Source organism: Prionailurus viverrinus, chromosome C1 (genome assembly GCF_022837055.1).
Source record: "Prionailurus viverrinus isolate Anna chromosome C1, UM_Priviv_1.0, whole genome shotgun sequence".
Taxonomy (NCBI): Eukaryota; Metazoa; Chordata; class Mammalia; order Carnivora; family Felidae; genus Prionailurus; species Prionailurus viverrinus.
This window is the reverse complement of record NC_062568.1, coordinates 195420913-195439835: the sequence shown is the minus strand read 5'-3', so window position 1 is coordinate 195439835 and position 18923 is coordinate 195420913. Positions and strand designations below refer to the sequence as shown.

Sequence of the window (18923 nt, the reverse complement as noted above, 5' to 3'; positions counted from 1 at the left end):
GAGAGAGAGACAGAGTACAAGTTAGGAAGGGGCAGGACGAGAGGGAGACACAGAATCTGAAGCAGGCTCCAGGCTCTGAACTGTCAGCATGGAGCCCGATGGGGGGCTTGAACCCATGAACCGTGAGATCATGACCTGAGCCGAAGTCAGACACAACCGACTGAGCCACCCAGGTGCCCCACATAGGTACCATTTTAGCATGTACCAAAACTCTAGACTCCCTGAAGGAAAGCGGGTGTTCAGCATAAGGTCAGGAAACTACCCTCACTACTTAGGATGGTGGGAACATTCGCGAAATCCACGTTCCCACATGCCAGCCAAGGACCAACCTTGCAGGCAGGCCTTTCCAGGGATAGAAGCCTGGGGCCAGCTGTTGGCTCTTTTCTACACAGGTCCACACCTAAAAGTGCAGTTGCTGGGACTATTTAACCAAAATTCTCTCCAACACCAAACTTCTCTCCAATGTGACTACACCATTTTCATTCCCATCAGCAATGCACGAGGGTTCCAATTTCTCCCCGTTGTGGCCAACACTCGCTGTTGTCCGTCTTTTTGATTATAGCCTCCTAAGAGACAGTAATAGATTTTTAAGTTAGTGATTTGCAAGCATTTAGAACAAAAAATGCTGATTCGGAGGAGCCAAAATGGGTTCTCTAAGAACAAATCGTGCCAGTCTAACCCCTGATTTTCCTTTAAAAAAAAAAAAAAAGCAGCAATTTATTTTTTCTGTACAAGCTATGCTAGGGGACTGTTTTGTGTTTCAGCCCTGTCCTTCAAAGATCTCCATGTCCAAAAATGGAGACACAGGGCTTGTAGTGATTGGTGGGCTCCTCACTTGCTGACAGATGACACTCAAAAATGCTACATCCAGGAGAAAGGCCCCTGCTGCTGTTCCCCGACGCCGTTCTCAGCCCCCCTGTTTAATGTTTCTGTCCAAAACTCAGGGGGAGACACAGATGGCAGTCCTATCAAGTTTGCAGATTACCCAAAGCAGACAGACACATGCACATTGAATTATAAGATCTGGTTCCAGAAAGATCCTGACAGCACAGAATGGTAGGCAGAGTCCTACAAGATGAAATTATTAGGGACAAGTGGCAAGTCCCCGCCCACAGGATCTGGTCCAGATGAGAGTAGGGAGAGTCTGCACTTTGGTTTTCAACTCATTAACAAAAGTATAGCCAGCCATAACGAATGGGCAATGAAGTCTCGGGGCATCTTGGAAAAACGTTACGACGTGTGGGTCTGCCGTTTCAGGGGACTCAGGGCTCTGCCGTGAGGGGTGCTGTTGAAGGAGCTGGGCACTCAGTTGGCCAACAGACAGCCTGAGGTGACTGGTAAGTTGACCTCCCTGTCGGAAGGTCTCTGCTATGAAAGCAGTATGAACTGTCTTCCCCATGGCCCATAGGGAAAACAGATTTGGACTGATTAAGGAAGAACTTTGTGAAACTACAGTCAGATGGGCTGCCTGGTAAGGTGGTGAGCACCCCGTCACTGGGGGTGTTCAAAGAGACATGGCATAATCTTTTATTAAAGAACTTGCATGAGGCAAGAGGGAGACTTGATGACCTTTGAGGTCTTAGAATTGCCTAACATGAAGCCAGGGACTATCTACCTCTCAAGCCCAATCCGAGGGTCACCCAAGGCATGTATCACCAGCTGCAGGGTGAGATTAGCCTTTCTGTGGGTCATCCTCAGCTTGTGCCCCTCACAGTCCTGTGTGTCCGTCAGCACACTTGGGGATCCACTTGAGACACACACACTCGCCCTCTTCTGAGTGCCTCTGTTGTGCAGAAACCCCGCCCCACTGACCCATTACCTACCTGGCCCATGATGTGTGTGGTCTGACAGTCTGCCAACCATGTGTTAAACTCTACAGCCATTTTCTTGTTCTTACAGTCATTCAGCAAATATTTAGTGAGCCACCTATTACGTGCCAGTCCCTGGATGAGTTGCCAGGCATGTGGCAATGAATAGGGGTTTAGGGGATTTACCCCATAATCCAAGTATAAAACTTGACTGCGGGCTGCTGCAGGGCGTGACATCAGGAATGCAGGGGAAGGAGTGGGGCGGGGGGCAGGTCTGACTTAGGTCTCCTGCCCTGCAACTTGCCCTGCACACTATTTCCACTGGGATCTGAAGGAAGATAAGCAGTTGGCAGGAAGTAGAGGGTGAGGCCAGGGGAGCATCCCCACTGTGGCTGTGGCCCAAACTGCAGCTGAGCACAGGACAGGACACCTGGTCGGTGCTTGCTTGCGGGGCTTGAGGAAGAGAAGTAAGGACTACCTGGCTGGGGGTCTTTTCCCGTCCCCTGCTCATCCAGTGCCCAGGTTGAGTCACTTGTGACCCGAGATGGGAGACGTCTTGTGTGTGTGTGTGTGTGTGTGTGTGTGTGTGTGTGTGTGTATGAGAGAGAGAGAGAGAGAGACTGAGAGCCACTCTGGTTGCTTCCTGAATCTAGTCCCAAGTGGCGCAGGGATTATTTGTGCCTCCGTTCCCCTCCACTGATGTGGATGACTGAGAACGCGGGCCCCGTTCCAAACGTCTCCACAGTGGCAGCTCCTCTGAGAACACGTAGATACCTACGATTCTCCTAATTACTCTGGTACACCCACTTCTCTCTCTTTCTCTTAAGCAGGGGGGATTGGATGGGGAGGGTGCGGTCCTCCCCCTCCAGACCTCTGCTGCTGCTTCCCTGCTGTCATTTATGTTTTACCAGCCTCCTGCCGCTCTCCCCCCCTCCCCTCCCCCACTCACAATGGCTAAACTGAGGGGGCCTCCAGATAAGAGAGACTGAGGGAGGAGGCCAGTCTCCCTTAAGCACTCATACCCGGCAATTAGTTTCTGTTATTGCCAATTCAGGATAAGTAGAAAATAACAGAGGAACAGAACTAGGACTCAAAGCCTGTGCCAAGTGCTTGGCATGCGTTACCATGACATTTTCATGTATGTCACATGGGAAGCCACATATCAGGCCAGGCATGGGGATGGGCTTGGCCGGTGTGGGAGTCGAAAGAGCTGGATTCCAGCCCTGCTGGCTGTGCTTCCCTGATCACTTCCATCTCGGAGCCTCGGCTTGAACGTCTACGAAATGGAGAGGTGCTGCTAGATTATTCTGCCATTTCACAGGGAATGCGGGACCTAGGCTTGTCACGTCTGCCCTCCTGGTCTGTGTGTTTGGGCCACAGTGGCAAACACAGCAGAAGTTTTGGTCCAGATGTGTCTGGAAGGGACTGCTTCTAAGCCTTGGTACCCGGAGTGGCAGAACATAGAGGATGAAGATAGAGACGTCCAGAGAGAGGGAGCTGAGACAGGAAGGTAGGCTGGGAGATAGGGGGAGAAAAGTAGAAGGGTGCCGGACAGCGTCTGGAGGTGAGGTTGGAAATAGAAAGAAACACATCACCAGATCTGTCGTTTTCAGGGGTGGCCCATGGACCAGCAGCATCGCTCCGGAACTCAGTAGAAAGGCAAATTCTTGGCCCCGCCCCCCCAGACCTGCTGAATCAGAAACTCAACGATGGGGCCGATAGTCAGATTCAGCAAGCTTTCCAGGTGATTCTAATGCACACAGAGTTTGAGAGCTTAGGGTGACTGGAAGGAGGGTGGTGGCTGAGGCTTGGGGGACCGGGTGGGAATTTTAGAGGCTGAGGAGGCTTGTCAATCACGTGCAGGTCAGAAACCAGGCATTTCCAGCTCCTTTCTTTCATGCAAACCTTTCAGGATTGGGGATTAAACCTTTCAGCAAAGTAGCCCTTGCTGTTCCCATTTCAAAGAGATGTCCACTGAGGCTCCGTGACTTGCCAAAGTCAAAGCAGAGGTGAGATGAGAACCCAGGCCGCTCTGGCCCTGAAGCCTGAGTCCTTTCCACCACACCAGCTGCCTCCTCGCCCACCTGTCCCTCAGCTGTGCCTCTGCCGCCTGCCCCTGCTCCCTCCTCTGCTCCGCTGTCACCCAGGCAGCCCACCATGCAGAGGCAAAAAGACAGCATCCTTGAGGCAAATAAGGGGGACCCTGGGGGATGGGGGAGCACGGCTGAGGGTATATTGTTAGCCTGGCTTCCTCCAGCCTTCAGTGCTAAGTGCGGCTGGAGGACCAAGGTGGTTGCATGATGTTCCTACAGGCCAACATAGTTGCCTTCATGTAGTAAGAACTGCACAGCCTGGGTGCCAAAGTCAATAAATACTCATTGCTGCCTACATGTACCAAGCCCTGTGCTGGGTGCTGTGGGAGAAACTGAGGCAAGCATAGTTTCTGGCTTCAAAGAGCTTATGGTTCAGAGCCAGGGAAACAAAAACTGACAGTGACTAGCTGGGGTGCTAGGGAGCCTGGGATGGCCAGGGTACGTCAACAGGTGTTGGAAAAGTTCAGAGAGGCTCATGTGGTGACTTTAGGGGACAAAACAAGGACTTTGGGGGACAGGCCTAAGGCTTTGGGGCCGCAGGGCACCGGTTCCATTCCCAGCACTCTCATTGACTCTGGGTAACCTTGGACAAGTGACCTCATGTCTTTGCCCTGTGTCCTTATCTACGGAATGGAGTCAACAATGCCTCACTAGGGGATTGCTTTATTAGATTACACCTGGCACCACTCAGCGAGTTATTTCCTTCCTTTCAGAGGATCAGTTTAGGCCAGAGCAAAACAGGAAGGCTTCATGGAAGAGGTAGCTTTTCTCTTTGGCACTGAAGGGTGGCTAGAATATATTTGGTGCTTTCTGTGTCTTCTCTAAGGAATCTGTGGGTAGACTCTGGACTCATGGGGTCGTCTGAGGAGAACGGCCTTTCAGGCAGCTGTGGAGAGGGGCAGAGAGAGAGAGACACACACACAGAATGTGAAGCAGGTTCCAGACTCCCAGCTGTCAGCACAGAGCCCGATGTGAGGCTCGAACTCACTAACCGCAGGATCATGACCTGAGCCGACGTCGGACGCTTAACCGACTGAGCCACTCAGGCGCCCCTGGAAGGTTATTTTTGCAATGTGGTTTCGGATCCTGTTGCAGAGGGCAAAGCCAGGTGGCCTGTACAGGTTGTTGGGAACGGCCGTGCTCAGGTTCCGTTTCCTGCTTTTTCTTGTAGATGATGCAGTTCGCCTGGCAGAGCTACAAGCGTTACGCGATGGGGAAAAACGAGCTCCGGCCACTCACGAAAGACGGCTACGAGGGCAGCATGTTCGGTGAGTTGGTGTCCGGCAGACCCACTGCCCCCCCCTGCTGCGGACCGAGTGGGGTGCGGTTTTGACTTTTCACCCCCTGAGTTGTGTTCCTATTTCCCCAGACCTGGGGGATCCCAAGGCTGACTTCCTTCTGGGCTGTTCAGGCTTCTGAGCTTTCTAGATTTGGGGGAAGCCCACACGCTTCCGTCTCGCTTCGCACTCGTCTTTGTATGTACTTAGTGTGTGTTTTCGAGCAAACACACTCGGACGTGTGGCCGGGGACGGTGAGGAATGGAGACCTGCTTCCGAGGAGTAGGTTTGGAGCTCTGAAGGACACAGATGGGAGGGGCTTTAAATCCACTCCTCCAGGCATAGCTGTAAAATTATCTCGGGTGATTTCATAGAGAAAGAGTAGAGGTTTCTGATGACGTGGGCGCGGGCACTGCCTCCAGGGTCCTACGGGTGCGCCTCGCACGCTGACTTGGTGGACGGACAGAACTGTAGCCCGGCAGGGAGCGGCATGGGTGCTACCTCGTGTCACCAGCTCGTGTGTGACCTGCAGCCTCACTTGCCCATGTCTCTTCCCTCTCCAGCCATGGTTCTCCTAACCCAAAAGCCTCTCTCAGCTGGAGAGACTGCAGAGTGCCTTATTGTGGACATGACCTCACGTTCCAAATTTAACACCCTTCCAAGTCGCCAGCTCTCCTCTCTGTAGGCCTTTCACAAGAAAAGCCTCCCGGCTTGCTTCTTCCTTGAGAGACGGGAGCTGTCTGGGGCTGGAGACAAAAATTCACCTGCTGTGTTCCTTACTCCTTAGAGACACAGGCTCCTGAGGTCCAGGCCCAAAGAACCAAGTCAGTTGAAAAGTCCCAGGAAAACCTTTTTAATGTTTATTTATTTTGAGAGAGAGAGAGGGCAGGCGAGAGGGGCAGAGGGGGAGAGAGAGAGAGAGAGAGAGAGAGAGAGAGAGAATCCCAGGCATGCTCCATGCTCAGTGTGGAGCCTGACTCAGGGCTTGATCTCACGACCGCAAGATCACGACCTGAGCCGGTATCAGGAGTCGGCCACTTAACCAACTGAGCCACCCAGGCTCCCCTCCCAGGAAAACCTTGAAGACAAATTTAAAGGAATGGCCCCTGTGTGTATGGTCTTATTAGAAGCATTTGTGTTGCGGGAAAAGAGACACAGGACCTGCTTTCCTCCCTGTAACCAGTCAGCATCACATCCTTTCTGGACGTTCAGATAATTCACTCAGGGTGCACGCGCGCGCGTGTGTGTGTCTCGGGGGTGGGGGGGGTGGTGGAAAAGGAAGAGAGAGAGAAAGAAAGAATTTGGGTAGCTGCTTTTATTTCTCTGATTATCACAGGAATGTGGGAGAAAAGAAAAAGTATCAAAAGGTGTAAAACAGGAAACAAACAACTCGTTCTGCCACCCGGATGCAGCCTGTGTTGATATCTTGGTTCACTTCCTTCCAGTCTTCTCTGTACTTTTTTTCCCTCTCTGTATGCAATTCCATGTCCTCTTTCTCTCTCCATCTCTCTCTGTTTTGGCTTAATGTTACATTCATAGGTATTTCCCTAACTTATTCAAATTTTTTTCATAAAGAATGGTTTTAATGGTGGCAATTAATGCATGGATGTGCCGTTCATTTAACTATCCTGCTAACGTTGGACAGAAGCTGTTTCCATTTTTTGTTGCTATTAAAAATAATTCAGCAGTTACCATCTTTGTGCATAAAATGTTGTCTTAGCATAGATTGCTACGGAGGACTCTTGAGTCAGAGGAGAGGAAGACAGATGTTTCCTTAACCTCAAATATGAAATGTGCAGATTTCTGTTGAGGAGCCTGATTGTCCTCCCTGCCTTAGAACAGACCTTCCCCACCATCAGCCCGGAAAGGCGGCTGGCGTGAGTCTCCTCAGAGTTGTTGGACCTTTGGCTCCTGGTGTACATCGGGGCTGGAACCACGGAGGCAGTGTGCGAATTTTCGGGGAATTGGTGGAAGTCGGGGAGGCTGATTTCTGAAACTGCACAGCAGGGGCATAGCTGTTGCTCAGACCATCCATGGGGACAGAGGGAGCACCACAGGGAGCACTCCAGGGAGGATCGGGCTAAGCCACCTCCCCTTGTGTAAACATTCCTCAAGGCTGCCATTTGCATCTCAACTCTTCAGCCCCTCTTCAGTCACCAGACCTGATGGAGAGTGGGCAGCTGGAATGGTGGCAAGAAACTTGGACCTGGGTACAGGTCCTCACTCTGCCCTGCGCTGTGTGGCCAGATCCAAGTCACTTCGCCTCTCTGGGCCCCTGCTCGTCCGTCCTTCACACTGGACTTCTGTGTGGGCACGTATGACCACGCAGAGGGCCAAGCGTGTACGAGTGATTTACGATTTACAGCATAACAAATGCAGTCGGCAGTTGCCCAGGTGAGGCCATGGGAGGTCCTGAGGTCCCCCGAGCATCTGTCTCCCAGAGCAGCCTTAGCAGGACCCCCGGTGCCGCATCATCCAGTGTTTGCAACAGTCCTGGCAGTGACGCAACGTCTTTCTTCTGCCGCCAGCAGAGAAGTGGCAGTGGGCGGCTGGCTCCTGGGAGAGGAGGGTGGGCAGGGGCCCGGGTACTGGGCAGGGAGAGCTGGTCTCAGTTTACTCTTTCACTCAACGAGTGTTTATTTACCAGCTCCTGGTTGTGTGAGCTTAGGCAAGTCATCTCTCTACGATCCTGAGTTTTTCTGCACAGCGGAGCTAAAGAAGACCTCAGAGCCCCAGCCCAGGGCCTACCTGACACGGAGAACCTGCCAAATGGGTAGTAGCTATGACTGTGGCGACCGCATGTGTGCCTTATGAGACAGAGGCTTATGGGAATGCAGAGGAGGAAGAGGTTCTGGTTTGGACTGGATCCATGAGGGGCTTTGAAGCCAGACTGTTCCCGAGGACAGAAGGAGGTGAACTGGCCTGAATTCAGCTGCTTGTCACCCTGCCACTTCTTTTTCTGGACTCACGTGGGCCGCTGGGTGGCCTCGTTGCTGGGCTCTGGCCGCTGCCGTCTTCCGTGACTTCGCCGTAAACTGAGCCCCGCCGAGAAGGTCGGGTGGGAGCAGTGCCCACCCTGCCCCACCCGGCCCCACCCGGCCGAGTCGTTTGGACGTGGGCTCTTGCAGTCCGCTCTTCCTGGCCTGCAAGGCCAAGAGGGCTGCATGCGGGGAGGAGTGATGGGTTCACACTGGCGCCTGGCTCTGCAGGGAGAACATCAGATGCCGAGCGTGGTGTCCTGTGAGGCCCTCCTCCGCATTTCACCACGTTGGTTCCCCTCTCAGCTGCCCGTGCACCCCTCCCTGAATCTGTTCTCACTCTGAGAGCAAGACCACTGAGCGAGGTGTCTCTCAAGCCAGTGTTCGTGTCCTAAGCAATTCAGTATCAGAGTGGCTTCCTTTTTACTAACATCCGGCTCAGCAGGCCCTGTCCGAAATTGTTCCCAAGACCCCGGGGCTGTGGGTAAGGACACAGCCTGCTCCTTGCCTTGTGGCCCAGGCCACGGCAGATATCCGCTTCTTTCCCCGTCCTCTGAGATGTCACCGGAACGTCCCTGTTAGTGTCCAGCCAGGTGGTGGAAAGAGCGTGGACTTTGGATCTAAGCCTGCCTGAGCAGGGCCTCTGTGTTGCCACTTGGTAGCCGTGTGGCCTCAGACTGTGGAGTGGGGCAGAGGCCCCTGTCTCCTGGGGCTGTGGTGACAGACTGGAGACAAAGGCCTAGCCCCGAGCCAGACCCAGAGCAGGCACTCGATGGCAGTGCTCTTATCGCTGGTAACTCTCAGAGGCTCGGTGCACAGAGGCCCAGCTTCCTTACCTATGCAAAGGGCTGCTGCTAGGAGTTGGAGGACATCAAACGAGCTAGCTGAGGAGCATGGGACTCAGGGGCCACACGGCTTGCATTTGCATGCTGCTCCACACTGATTAGCTGTGTGATCGTGGGCAAGTTTAACCTTTCTGGGCCTCAGTGTCCCAGCTATGAGTTGGGACAACAGTACTAGCTACTCACAGGATTGGTTTGAGAGCTAAAGGAGCTAAGACACAGAAGCGCTCATATTCATGCCTGGCGTTCTTCAAGTCAGCTGATGTGAGGATGATGTGAGTCCCTTAGGATAGTATGTGCCCCTCCTGTTTTGACTGGAGCACGCCCAAGACCCCTGGGCTCAGGGGGCCACCTGAGGGCTCCAGGGCTTTCCAAGCCTGCCCTGTTTTCCCAGCCCTTGAGTACCCATGGCAGAGATCATGGGTGGGCAGCCCACTGGTGGACAGCATCCCGTTCGCTCCTTCACTGAAGCAGCTGACAGAGAAATTTTTAACAGGGAAGAGGCAGGGGAAGGTTAAGGTTCAAGGCCACGGAATAAATCAGCCTCCTGCCAGGATAAGAATTTCCGGGCAGGTAGTAAGTGACACCTTGCATCGGTGCCAGCTGCCAGCCTTGAAGCACTTAACGAGCATTAATCCTCCCAAGAAGTCCGAGTGAGCCATGATAACTTCATCTTGCCTTGGCAGAAGGGAAAATCAGCACGAGCACAGAGTCTTGGGAGGGTGCCACCAGTGGGACTCTTTGAAGGCAGGTCCTACTTCTTCATCTGAGCGTGGGGGAAACCAAGCTCAGAGAGGGGAAGGGACTTTCGGGGTGACACAGCCTATTAATTGCAGGACGGAGGCTCAGACTCTCGGCATGAGTCCCAGCCCAGGGCTCTTTGCACCACCCACTCTGAGATTAGCTAAATTGACCAAGGCCGGATTGTCAAAATGCAGGCCTACGGTCATGGCCAGATCACCACCAGGAGCTAGGAGTTTGTGGAGCTTTAGCAGGAGGACACTGTCAGGGAGTGTATGATTTGGGGGTTCCCTGCACATGCATTCTCTTATGTCTTCCTCATAGCCCTTGGAAGGAGTAAACTACCCATTTTATCCCTATTTCACAGATAAGGAAACTGAGACTACAGGTGAGTTTTAGGACTTGCTTAGTCACACAGTTATCAAGCAGAGACTTCATGACAAGGCTGTCAAACTCCAAAAACCAACCCATAAACCACCGTGCTGCCCTGTCCCCCAGTGACCACTTACGGTGGCCACAGAGAAGGAAACAGGGCAGAAGGATGGTTTCGGGGCTGGTGGTGCTGTATCTTCTACTCCACTGTCCTCATGGAAGCTGGAGAAGACATGTACTTCATGGCCAGAGTCTGCTGCAGCCCATCTCCAGGCATCAGTTTCTAGTGGACATCAGCTGAGGATTCAGGGCCTGGAAAAAAGATTCAGATTTTCCTCTGTTCTCCAAGCATAGGAAGATATTTTATCCCTGCCCAATAACCTGAAAACACATGATTGCAAAACACTCCACTGGCCGTCAGCATAATGAGCTAAGAGAGGTATGGATTTGAGAACCTCACCTGCCTGAGTTCGAATCCTGGCTCTGCCACTTACTAGTCATGTGACCATGGGCAAGTTTCTTTCTTTCTTTCTTTTTAAATGTTTATTTTTGAGAGAGATAACGAGTGAGCAGGGGAGGGGCAGAGAGAGAAGAGGACAGAGGATCTGAAGGGGGCTCTGTGCTGACAGCAGCCAGCCCAGTGTGGGGCTCGAAGTCACAAACTGTGAGATCATGACCTGAGCTGAAGTCAGACGCTTAACCCACTGAGCCACCCAGGTGCCCCAGGTTTCTTAATCTCTCTGCACCTCGGTTTCTCCATCTGTACAATGAGGATAATACCTACTTCACCCAGCAGCTGTAAAGATCAGATAAAGCCGATGTGTGTGAAACACCTGCCGAGTACACTCATTAACTGTAAGCTGCCTCCACTGTTATTCTATTTGTTAAAAGATGATTGTGAAAATAATTCTATTCCAAGGAAAGAAACAGTGCCTGGCACCTCACAGGCAGTAGGCTCTTAATCAATATTTTGGAATGAATGAATCGCCCACCTCAGTCTCCACCTGCCCTGTTTTCCCCTAGCCCCTCGTCCTGGGTTTGGCTGGGGAAGGGCTGGATCCTGCTGTGCTCTCTGTTCCTCTCACTCTCTCCAGTTGCCTTGACCTCCTCCTTTGTCACAAAGTGCACTTGGAATCCGCAAACTAACCCAGGAGAGCAACGGCTCTGCTTAGTCGGGAGATCTGCCTCTCGGGCGTCTTCTCCGTGGAGCATGGAGGCACTTGTGTGGCCAAAAGCAATGCTGCCCTGCTCCCAGCCGGCTCAGGATGACCGTGAGAGCCCCAAATTGGATTCTTCCTCTGCCCTGTGAATCCCCGATAGAACTGCCAACCAAATCCCCATTTCGAGGGATGATTTATGGCCTTGGGTGAGTTAAGAGGCAAAATGAACACAGCATGATTTTCAGATCACAGGCTGGGAATGTTCGGCCTTGGCAGAGAGAAAAATCATCTTTGCCTTGTAAACGGAGCAAATATGATGTTGAAGAGGGAATAAATCCAGGTCCCAAGATGTCATTTTTACAATTGCTTTCTGGCGTGTGACTCAGTAGTGCCTCCTGCAAAATGCTCACAGTCTCCCCCCCACCACACACACACGCACCCCAGTCTTCCTGGATCTCTTTGTGGGGGTGAGAGTTACTCTACCAGTATGGCTACCTAGGGAACTGCACACTTTGCCAGAGAGACAGTTTGCGAAAGCCACCTGCTTCTGCGGTTTTCCACAGAACTCCATGTTGTTCCCGCAGATCTCTGAGCTTGTTTCTGGGAGGCAGCCTTTTGACTTTGGAGGTACGCCTGAGTTCACGTCCTCATTAGCGTTTACCGAGCAAATGAAACTGGGCAAGTCATGGAATTCTCTGAACCTCAGTTTACTCACCTGTGACGGCGAGGGGGGCAGGCCTAGGTTGCCCCAGCTCCCTGCCTGGCGTGCACGCGTCCCCTTCCCGGGGCCCTTTCCCTCCTCCCCTGCTATTGGGTAACAGAGCACGTTGACTTCTCTGGCTGAAAACACCCTATCTACTTTGTGGACGGTTTCTTTTTTCTGAAAAACAAAACCAAAACACCAAGGATCCCATAGTTCTTGGGAAAATCAGCGTCAGGCCATGTTGTCACTGATTTTTAGCAGGCTGTGGTGCACATTCCTGACCCAGGCTTTGAGTTTGTTTTGAGAAAGAGCTGTCATCTTCCTTGGAAGTGGCGATGTCGCAATTGCTTGGATGGAACGGGTCAGGCGTAAGGGCAGCGAGCAAACCTTCCGGGCAGTCACATGTTTGGGGAGCCGTGGCCGCTCCATCCGGACACTGGAGGCTGTCAAAGTGCAGAGGAAATGGATTAGAAATGCTGGTCACTGGCAGATGGGCTTTTAGCACAAGGAGGGGGATGGGATGGAAATATTAACCCCGCACGTGAAGGACGGGCAGAACTGGCCGTTGCTGGTCGGATGCTACGGCCTCATGGGGGCCTCCCTGTGGCCTCGAGTGACACCTCCGTGATTTCCCGGCCACCTCCTGAAGACCAGAAAGCCCCTCGGGTCACACCGGATAATTACCAGAGCAACGTGCTCACCTCTAAATTAACCTGCTGGGTTCTCACACTCTGATGCTGCTGACCGTTCGTGGCACGGTGCTGTGTACCCGCCTCCCGCGAAGATTTTTTTTTCCCAAGCGCTTTCTAATTAAGATGCATCTTGGCCGTTTCCTTTTTTCTTTTTGTTTAAAAGGCTTCCCACCAGCACGGAGCATAATTTATTTCTCTAAAAAATATAGTAGCAGGTTGTTGTACAAAGAAAACCCGAGGTCAGGAGCCTTGGGTCCCCGTCCCAGCCCTGGCGCCAGCTGCCGTGTGAGCCGGCGGCTTCCTCTGGGCCTCGTCCGGTCTTCTGTACAAAGATGCCCATCCCCTCTGTGATTCCTCGTTGGTTACTAGGCTGATTTCTTTCTTTCTTTTTCTTTCTTTCTCCCCCCCCCCCCCCCCGCCGACTCCCCAACCTCTGAGAGGCTATTTGGGCTGTGCTGGTTCTCTTGACATCTGAAATTTTAGTAGCAAGACTTGTTCCTGTCAGGGAGAAGTGAGTCAGGGTATCTATTCCCAGAGCAAGCTGTTGGATGCCTAAGATGATTCATATTGAAAGCGACATTCCCTCCTGGAGGCGGGGTGTTCCCACCCACTTTCCAAAGACCTTGCCTTCCTTGGAAACGAGGCTGAGCCCACGGCAGACAACCAGCCCCCTTTTCTCCACACCACATTGATTCGAGTTTGGCATTTGCCAAATTTCCCAACAAACTCAGGGACAAATAGGTATGTGAATTCGCAGAATCTCAGACTGCCGGTGCCAGCTGGATCCTTTGAAACCATCTGGTCTGATGTCTGGAGGATGGGGAAGGAGGCGCCCGGAGGGAGGGACAGAAACGCTCACAAAGACCTGATAGCCAGGACTTGTGCCCTGGTCTATTCACTTGGGTGTCTCTCTCTCTCTCTCTCTCTCTCTCTCTCTCTCTCATTTTTTAAATTAGTTTTTAAAAATGGAGATGTAACTTATAGCTTACATGCAGTAAAATGCACACATCTTAAGTGCACATCTTAAGTGCACATCCCAATGAATTTTACGTACAGGTACATCCTATGACTACCCTGCAGGTCGAGGTAGCATTTCCCTTACCCACAGGCCCCACCCAGTCAGTAGCCCCCACGAGTCACCACTATTCTGACTTCTATCATCTTAGATTAGTGTTATCTGTTTGCTGCTCTTTACTCATAGTTACATCATAAACAGTAGTTCATTCCTTTTCAAGTTTATCCACCCATTCTACTGTTGTTAGACATTTTTGTTTCCAGTTTGTGGCAATTACAAGTAAACCCCATACCCCTCAGCAGTCTCTCCAACCCTCCCTCCCCTGCCAGCCCCAGGCAGCCATTAATCTACTTTCTGTCCCTACATAGATTTGCCAATGCTGCACGTGACATATAAAAGGGGTCATATAATATCTGGTCTCTTGTGAATGGCTTCTTTCAGTGGACCTAATTTTTTGAGGCTCATCTACCCTGTAGCATATACTTCCCTTCCCTTGTTGCCAAATAATATCCCGTTGCGTGAGTATACCACATTTTGTTTGTCTTTTTAGCAGTGGATGGACATTGGCTTGTGCCTACTTTTTAATTCATTTGTCTATTACGAATCCTACTGCTGTGAACATTCACATCCAAGTTTTTGGGTGGATGTGGGTTTTCATTTCTCTTGGGTGTTCGTGTAGGAGTGGAGTTGCTAGATCATATGGTAACTCTGTGTAAACTTCTAAGGAGCTGCCAGACTGCTTGCCACGGTGGCCGTACCATTTTACGTTCCCGTTGAGGGTTACAAACACTTCCGTACGTGCTTTTTGGTGGAAACAAGCAGCCACTTTTGTTGGGACCTGCCCAGGGTCCGAATCGCTGGGTCATGCCGTGTTCGGATGTTGAACTTTAGTTGGATGCTGCCAGTTTTGCAAAGTAGATAAACTAATCAGTAGTCCCACCAGCCACGTATGCTTGTCAGTGTGCTTAATGGTGGCCTCCTACTGAACCATACTTCCCTCTTAATCAAGACGCCCCCTCCCTTGTTGAAAGCCCAAGCTTGCCAGTTATGCGCTCCCTGGAGCGTAGCTGCCCTGTATTGTGTCTTCAGCCCGGGTCTAGAAGGGTCCCTGTTCTTCCTGCCTTAACCTAGGGAGGAACTGGGGCTCTCAGGCTGGCTGTCTCAAGTGCAAACGGTCAGCAAAGTCTTCCTTCACTACTCCCTGCCCACGCCGTCTCTCAGTGCCGTGGGGTGACCTCTTTACTCCCCAGCCCATCCCAGCTGTGACACACAGGTCCAAAATGGCATGACCTGGACCTTCTTTCGTTCAGTTACCATGTGGGAAGGGGAAGGGTCTTAATAAAGAAAATGTTGATGTTGGGTCAGAAGACTTGGATTCTCCAAATCCTGCCTCTGCCAACTCACTGGGCAGGGGGCACGTTTGTTTTTGAGCCTCAGTTTTCTCTCCTGTGGGATGGGGAGGTTGACACCTTCTCACAGGATTGTCACTGGGATCCCATGAGACCATGTCTTCATCAGTGATTGTTCAGTGCCTGGAATGTGCCAGAAACTCTTCTAGACACGGGGAAGTAGCAGGAGGCAAGAGTGATAGATACCCATGTACACCTCGCAGGCTAGTGGGGAGACAAATACACAAATTTATAGTTTCAGTTAAGGTAGTTATGAGTACACCAAGGGCTCTTTGACTCATTCTTGGAGGGACGGGCTTCAAAAAGCCTTCCTGGAGGAGATGGCCTCTACACTGAGACCTGAAGCATGAGCAAGGAAGCATAAGAGAGGGGGTCACGGGCACAGAAGGACAAGTGCAACAGCCTGGAGGGGAGATTGAGTGAGACCATGACCCTTGAGGTCTAAAAGATGTTCAGTGTGGCTGGAGCAGGTGGGGGTGTGGTAAGAGACCATACTCGAGCAGCGCTGAATGTAAGTGGGGTCCCACGAATGTAGCCCCCAGTGTTTTCTCCCTATCCCGAACCTCAGGAACCAGGAGACCTGGCTTCTAAGCACCAACCTGCCCTGTGACCCAGACAAGGCCCATTCTCTCCGTGAGCTCATTTCTCCATCATACAGTGTGGGCGTCTGGCATATGGACTCTCCTGTTGCTTCCAGGTCCTAAAATAGTAGGTGACTGGGCTACTTTGGGGTGGTTTCACCCTGGCTGATGAAAGCCTGGTGTGGCCGGGTGGGCGGTGAGTTCAGCGGTGGGGGCGGAGGTGCGGCACGAGACGCTGGTCCCGAGTGAGGCCCCGGGACCGGCCACTTCTCTGGGCAGTGGGAGCCAGGACTTCCCTCCCCCCACCCCTCCGCGCCTCTCAGGCAGGCGGATCCATCTATCCGTTCCCTGCTCCACTGTGGGCTGCCCTCCCCAGGCATGAGAACCAGGCGGGGATCGATAGGAGTTGCTGAGAACTTCTGAAGAGAGCACGGGGGAGGACAAAGAGACCCGGAAGTGTGTTGTCAGCACAATTTAGGGCTAATCCTCAAGTTTGTTTTTCTTCCCATCAAATCTGAAAAGCGGCTTGAAATCCACTGCTCTTGTTTTGTGTTGTTTTTTAATGACTGGATAAAAGCACAATTGCATTTTCTCCCCCAATAACTTTGAATTCTGGGAATAGACCGTGTGGGGATAATTGCCGTTGTCTAATCCTGCCGATGGCCAAGCAAATGATTAGGAAGGGGAGGAAGGGAGCCTCGGTGGCGGAGGCCCTCTGCCTGCTTCTTGTCCAGCCAGCAGGGCTCTCAGCTCCCCAAATAACACTGTTCCTGAAATAGCAGTTGCCCAGAAATGCATCTGGATGTTGTTTTGCAACAAGTAACTGATCGCACTGGGGCGACATGGAGAGTTCCAGTCATTTAAGTTTTAATTCAATTCCACAACTTCGTATTGAGTGCCTACTGTGTGCCAGGCTCAGAGCTAGGGATGGAGCAGGGAGGGCGCAAAGTGAACAAGATACCATGAGCTCATCGGACAGAAGCATAAAGTTCCCCATATTTCAACAAGAGGGTGCATCTGAGAGGCGTCGTATGGGAGGAGGCAGATATTTGGGTGCCAGGGTTGCTTAGCGGGTAGATTTTGACAGACATCAATGAAATCTCTGTTACAGGTCGGGGAACAGCACAGGCCAAGCCTGGGAGGTCATGCTGGGGAGAGTATTGGTGCTAATACGGAGAAGGGTGTGGTTGGGGGCGGGGGGAGAAGCAGCTTTGGAGGGAGGAGACCTAGTCCTGGCATCCAGCACCCAGCCGGGCACCCAAGATGCCTCTGCACAGGGCTGACTTCTTCATTAGACACAGCGCCCAGGGCTCACAGAAGTATTTTAATTTTACTTTCCTTTAAAATCCAAAGACAAAAATGAATATAATAACGGATCCAGCCTGGATTATATTCATTTTCATACAAATGCAACTGTAAAAGATCATATTTAAGATATGTTTTTAATGGCAGTAGGGGGCCCATGAAAGTTGTAATGCAGCCCCGCTTCTGTGTCTGTGTCTTCCTTGCCAGGTAAGGGTCCTAAAAGCCCGCACCCTCCCTGATTTTGTAGGAAGGATTCCTTCCTTCTCACTGTTGTTGGGAAAGCTGGTGCATAAACCACCCCAGTTCCTTGTCTCCGTTAGTGCGGGGAGGGAAAGGTGTGTGCCCAGGTGCCCACCCGCTTTCCCAGCTACCTTCTGGTGAGTTTCATTTACTCCCCACGGCCCCTCTTTGAAGTAGGTGTTGTTATGACGAGGAAACCGAGACTCTGAGAGAAGGAACTTGCCCAAGCCTGCAAAGAGGCAGAGCGGCAGTTCAGACCCAGGCTTGTCTACCTCCAAAGCCCGCACGTCCATCCGGTTTCCTCTGCCTCTGGAACTGGGAACCCCCCACGGGCCAGGACTTCCCGCATAACCTGCCTGGTGCATCCCTAGGATGGCATCAGGCCCGGATGGTGCTTCTGGGGTACCTAGATGGTGCCTTTGGTGAATGGCAAAGAAGGGTCCGTGTGTGTTCATTGATGAAAAGGGGGCTGTGACATTCTTCTTCTGCCCACACTCCTCAGTCTTTGTCCATTACATCCCTCTTTCCTAATTTATTTTTATTTATTTTTAATTTTTTTAACGTTTATTTATTTTTGAGACAGAGAGAGACAGAGCATGAACAGGGGAGGGGCAGAGAGAGAGGGAGACACAGAATCTGAAACAGGCTCCAGGCTCTGAGCTGTCAACACAGAGCCCGACGCAGGGCTCGAACTCACGGACCGTGAGATCGTGACCTGAGCCAAAGTCGGCCGCTTAACCGACCAAGCCACCCAGGCGCCCCAACTCTTTCCTAATTTAAAAGGAAAGCCAAGGGGGCACCTGGAGGGCTCAGTCAGTTGAGCATCCGACTTCGTCTCAGGTCATGATCTCATGGTTCATGGGTTTGAGCTTCCCATCAGGCTCTGTGCGGACGGCTCAGAGCTTAGAGCCTGCTTCAGATTCTGTGTCTCCCTCTCTCTCTGCTCTTCCCCTGCTCACTTGCTCTCTCTCTCTCTAAAAAAAAAAAAAAAAAAGTAAAGCCAAAGATGTTACTTATCTTCCCCCAACTAAGGAGGACAAAATCCCAGACACCCCAGACACCCCATGAGGCTATTACATGACACTCCCCTTCTAAGAGGGTGTCACAAGGGTCTGGCTGGACTGGAAAAAAAATGCCTCTCCTGATATTTCTGACATCCAGCAGTGGGATCATTCTTCCCACGGGCAGCATGGCTTCATCTGAAGGGCCCTGAGCCATGCCCAGGCCAAGGGACACGTGCAAAAGCAGGTCCCTCAGCAAATGAAATGTGCCCTCTGGGCTCCCTCAGCCTCGAGGTCAGGATGCAAAGCTGGGCAGAGACCATTCCCCCAGAAACATCCCAGAGCCTGCAGCTCAACCCATGGACTGGGGAGGAGGCAAAATCCCTGAGGCAGGGTCCTGGTGATTTGAGAAAGTTGTGCCCTGGATAGGGGCATCGGCTTTGGCTCCATTGCTGTGTGACCTTGGGCAAATGAATTAACCTCTCTGTGCCACAGTTTCCTCTCCTGGAAAAATAGTACCTATTTCATAGACTGGTTGTGAGAATTCAATTAGTTAATACACGTGAGGGTAAATAGTAGCTGCCACCACCACCACCATCATCATCGTCATCACCATTAACATTGTCACAGCTTTCCAGGGAAGCGATGATTGTCTTGTGACCTTGGACAAATACGTTTTTCCCACCCCTCCCTGGGATAGTCTCAC

The 18923-nt window shown here is 51.9% G+C and overlaps 1 protein-coding gene across 2 annotated transcripts in view; it reads left to right on the top strand.

The window, feature by feature from the left end:
- The window catches only part of MAN1C1 (mannosidase alpha class 1C member 1), a 140502-nt gene that overhangs the window by 49417 nt on the left and 72162 nt on the right, over window positions 1–18923 (top strand). For both annotated transcript variants that reach the window (XM_047870297.1, XM_047870296.1), the window contains exon 2: window positions 5073–5169. In XM_047870297.1, coding sequence (XP_047726253.1) covers window positions 5073–5169 — 97 coding nt within the window. The remainder of the gene's footprint in view (window positions 1–5072; window positions 5170–18923) is intronic.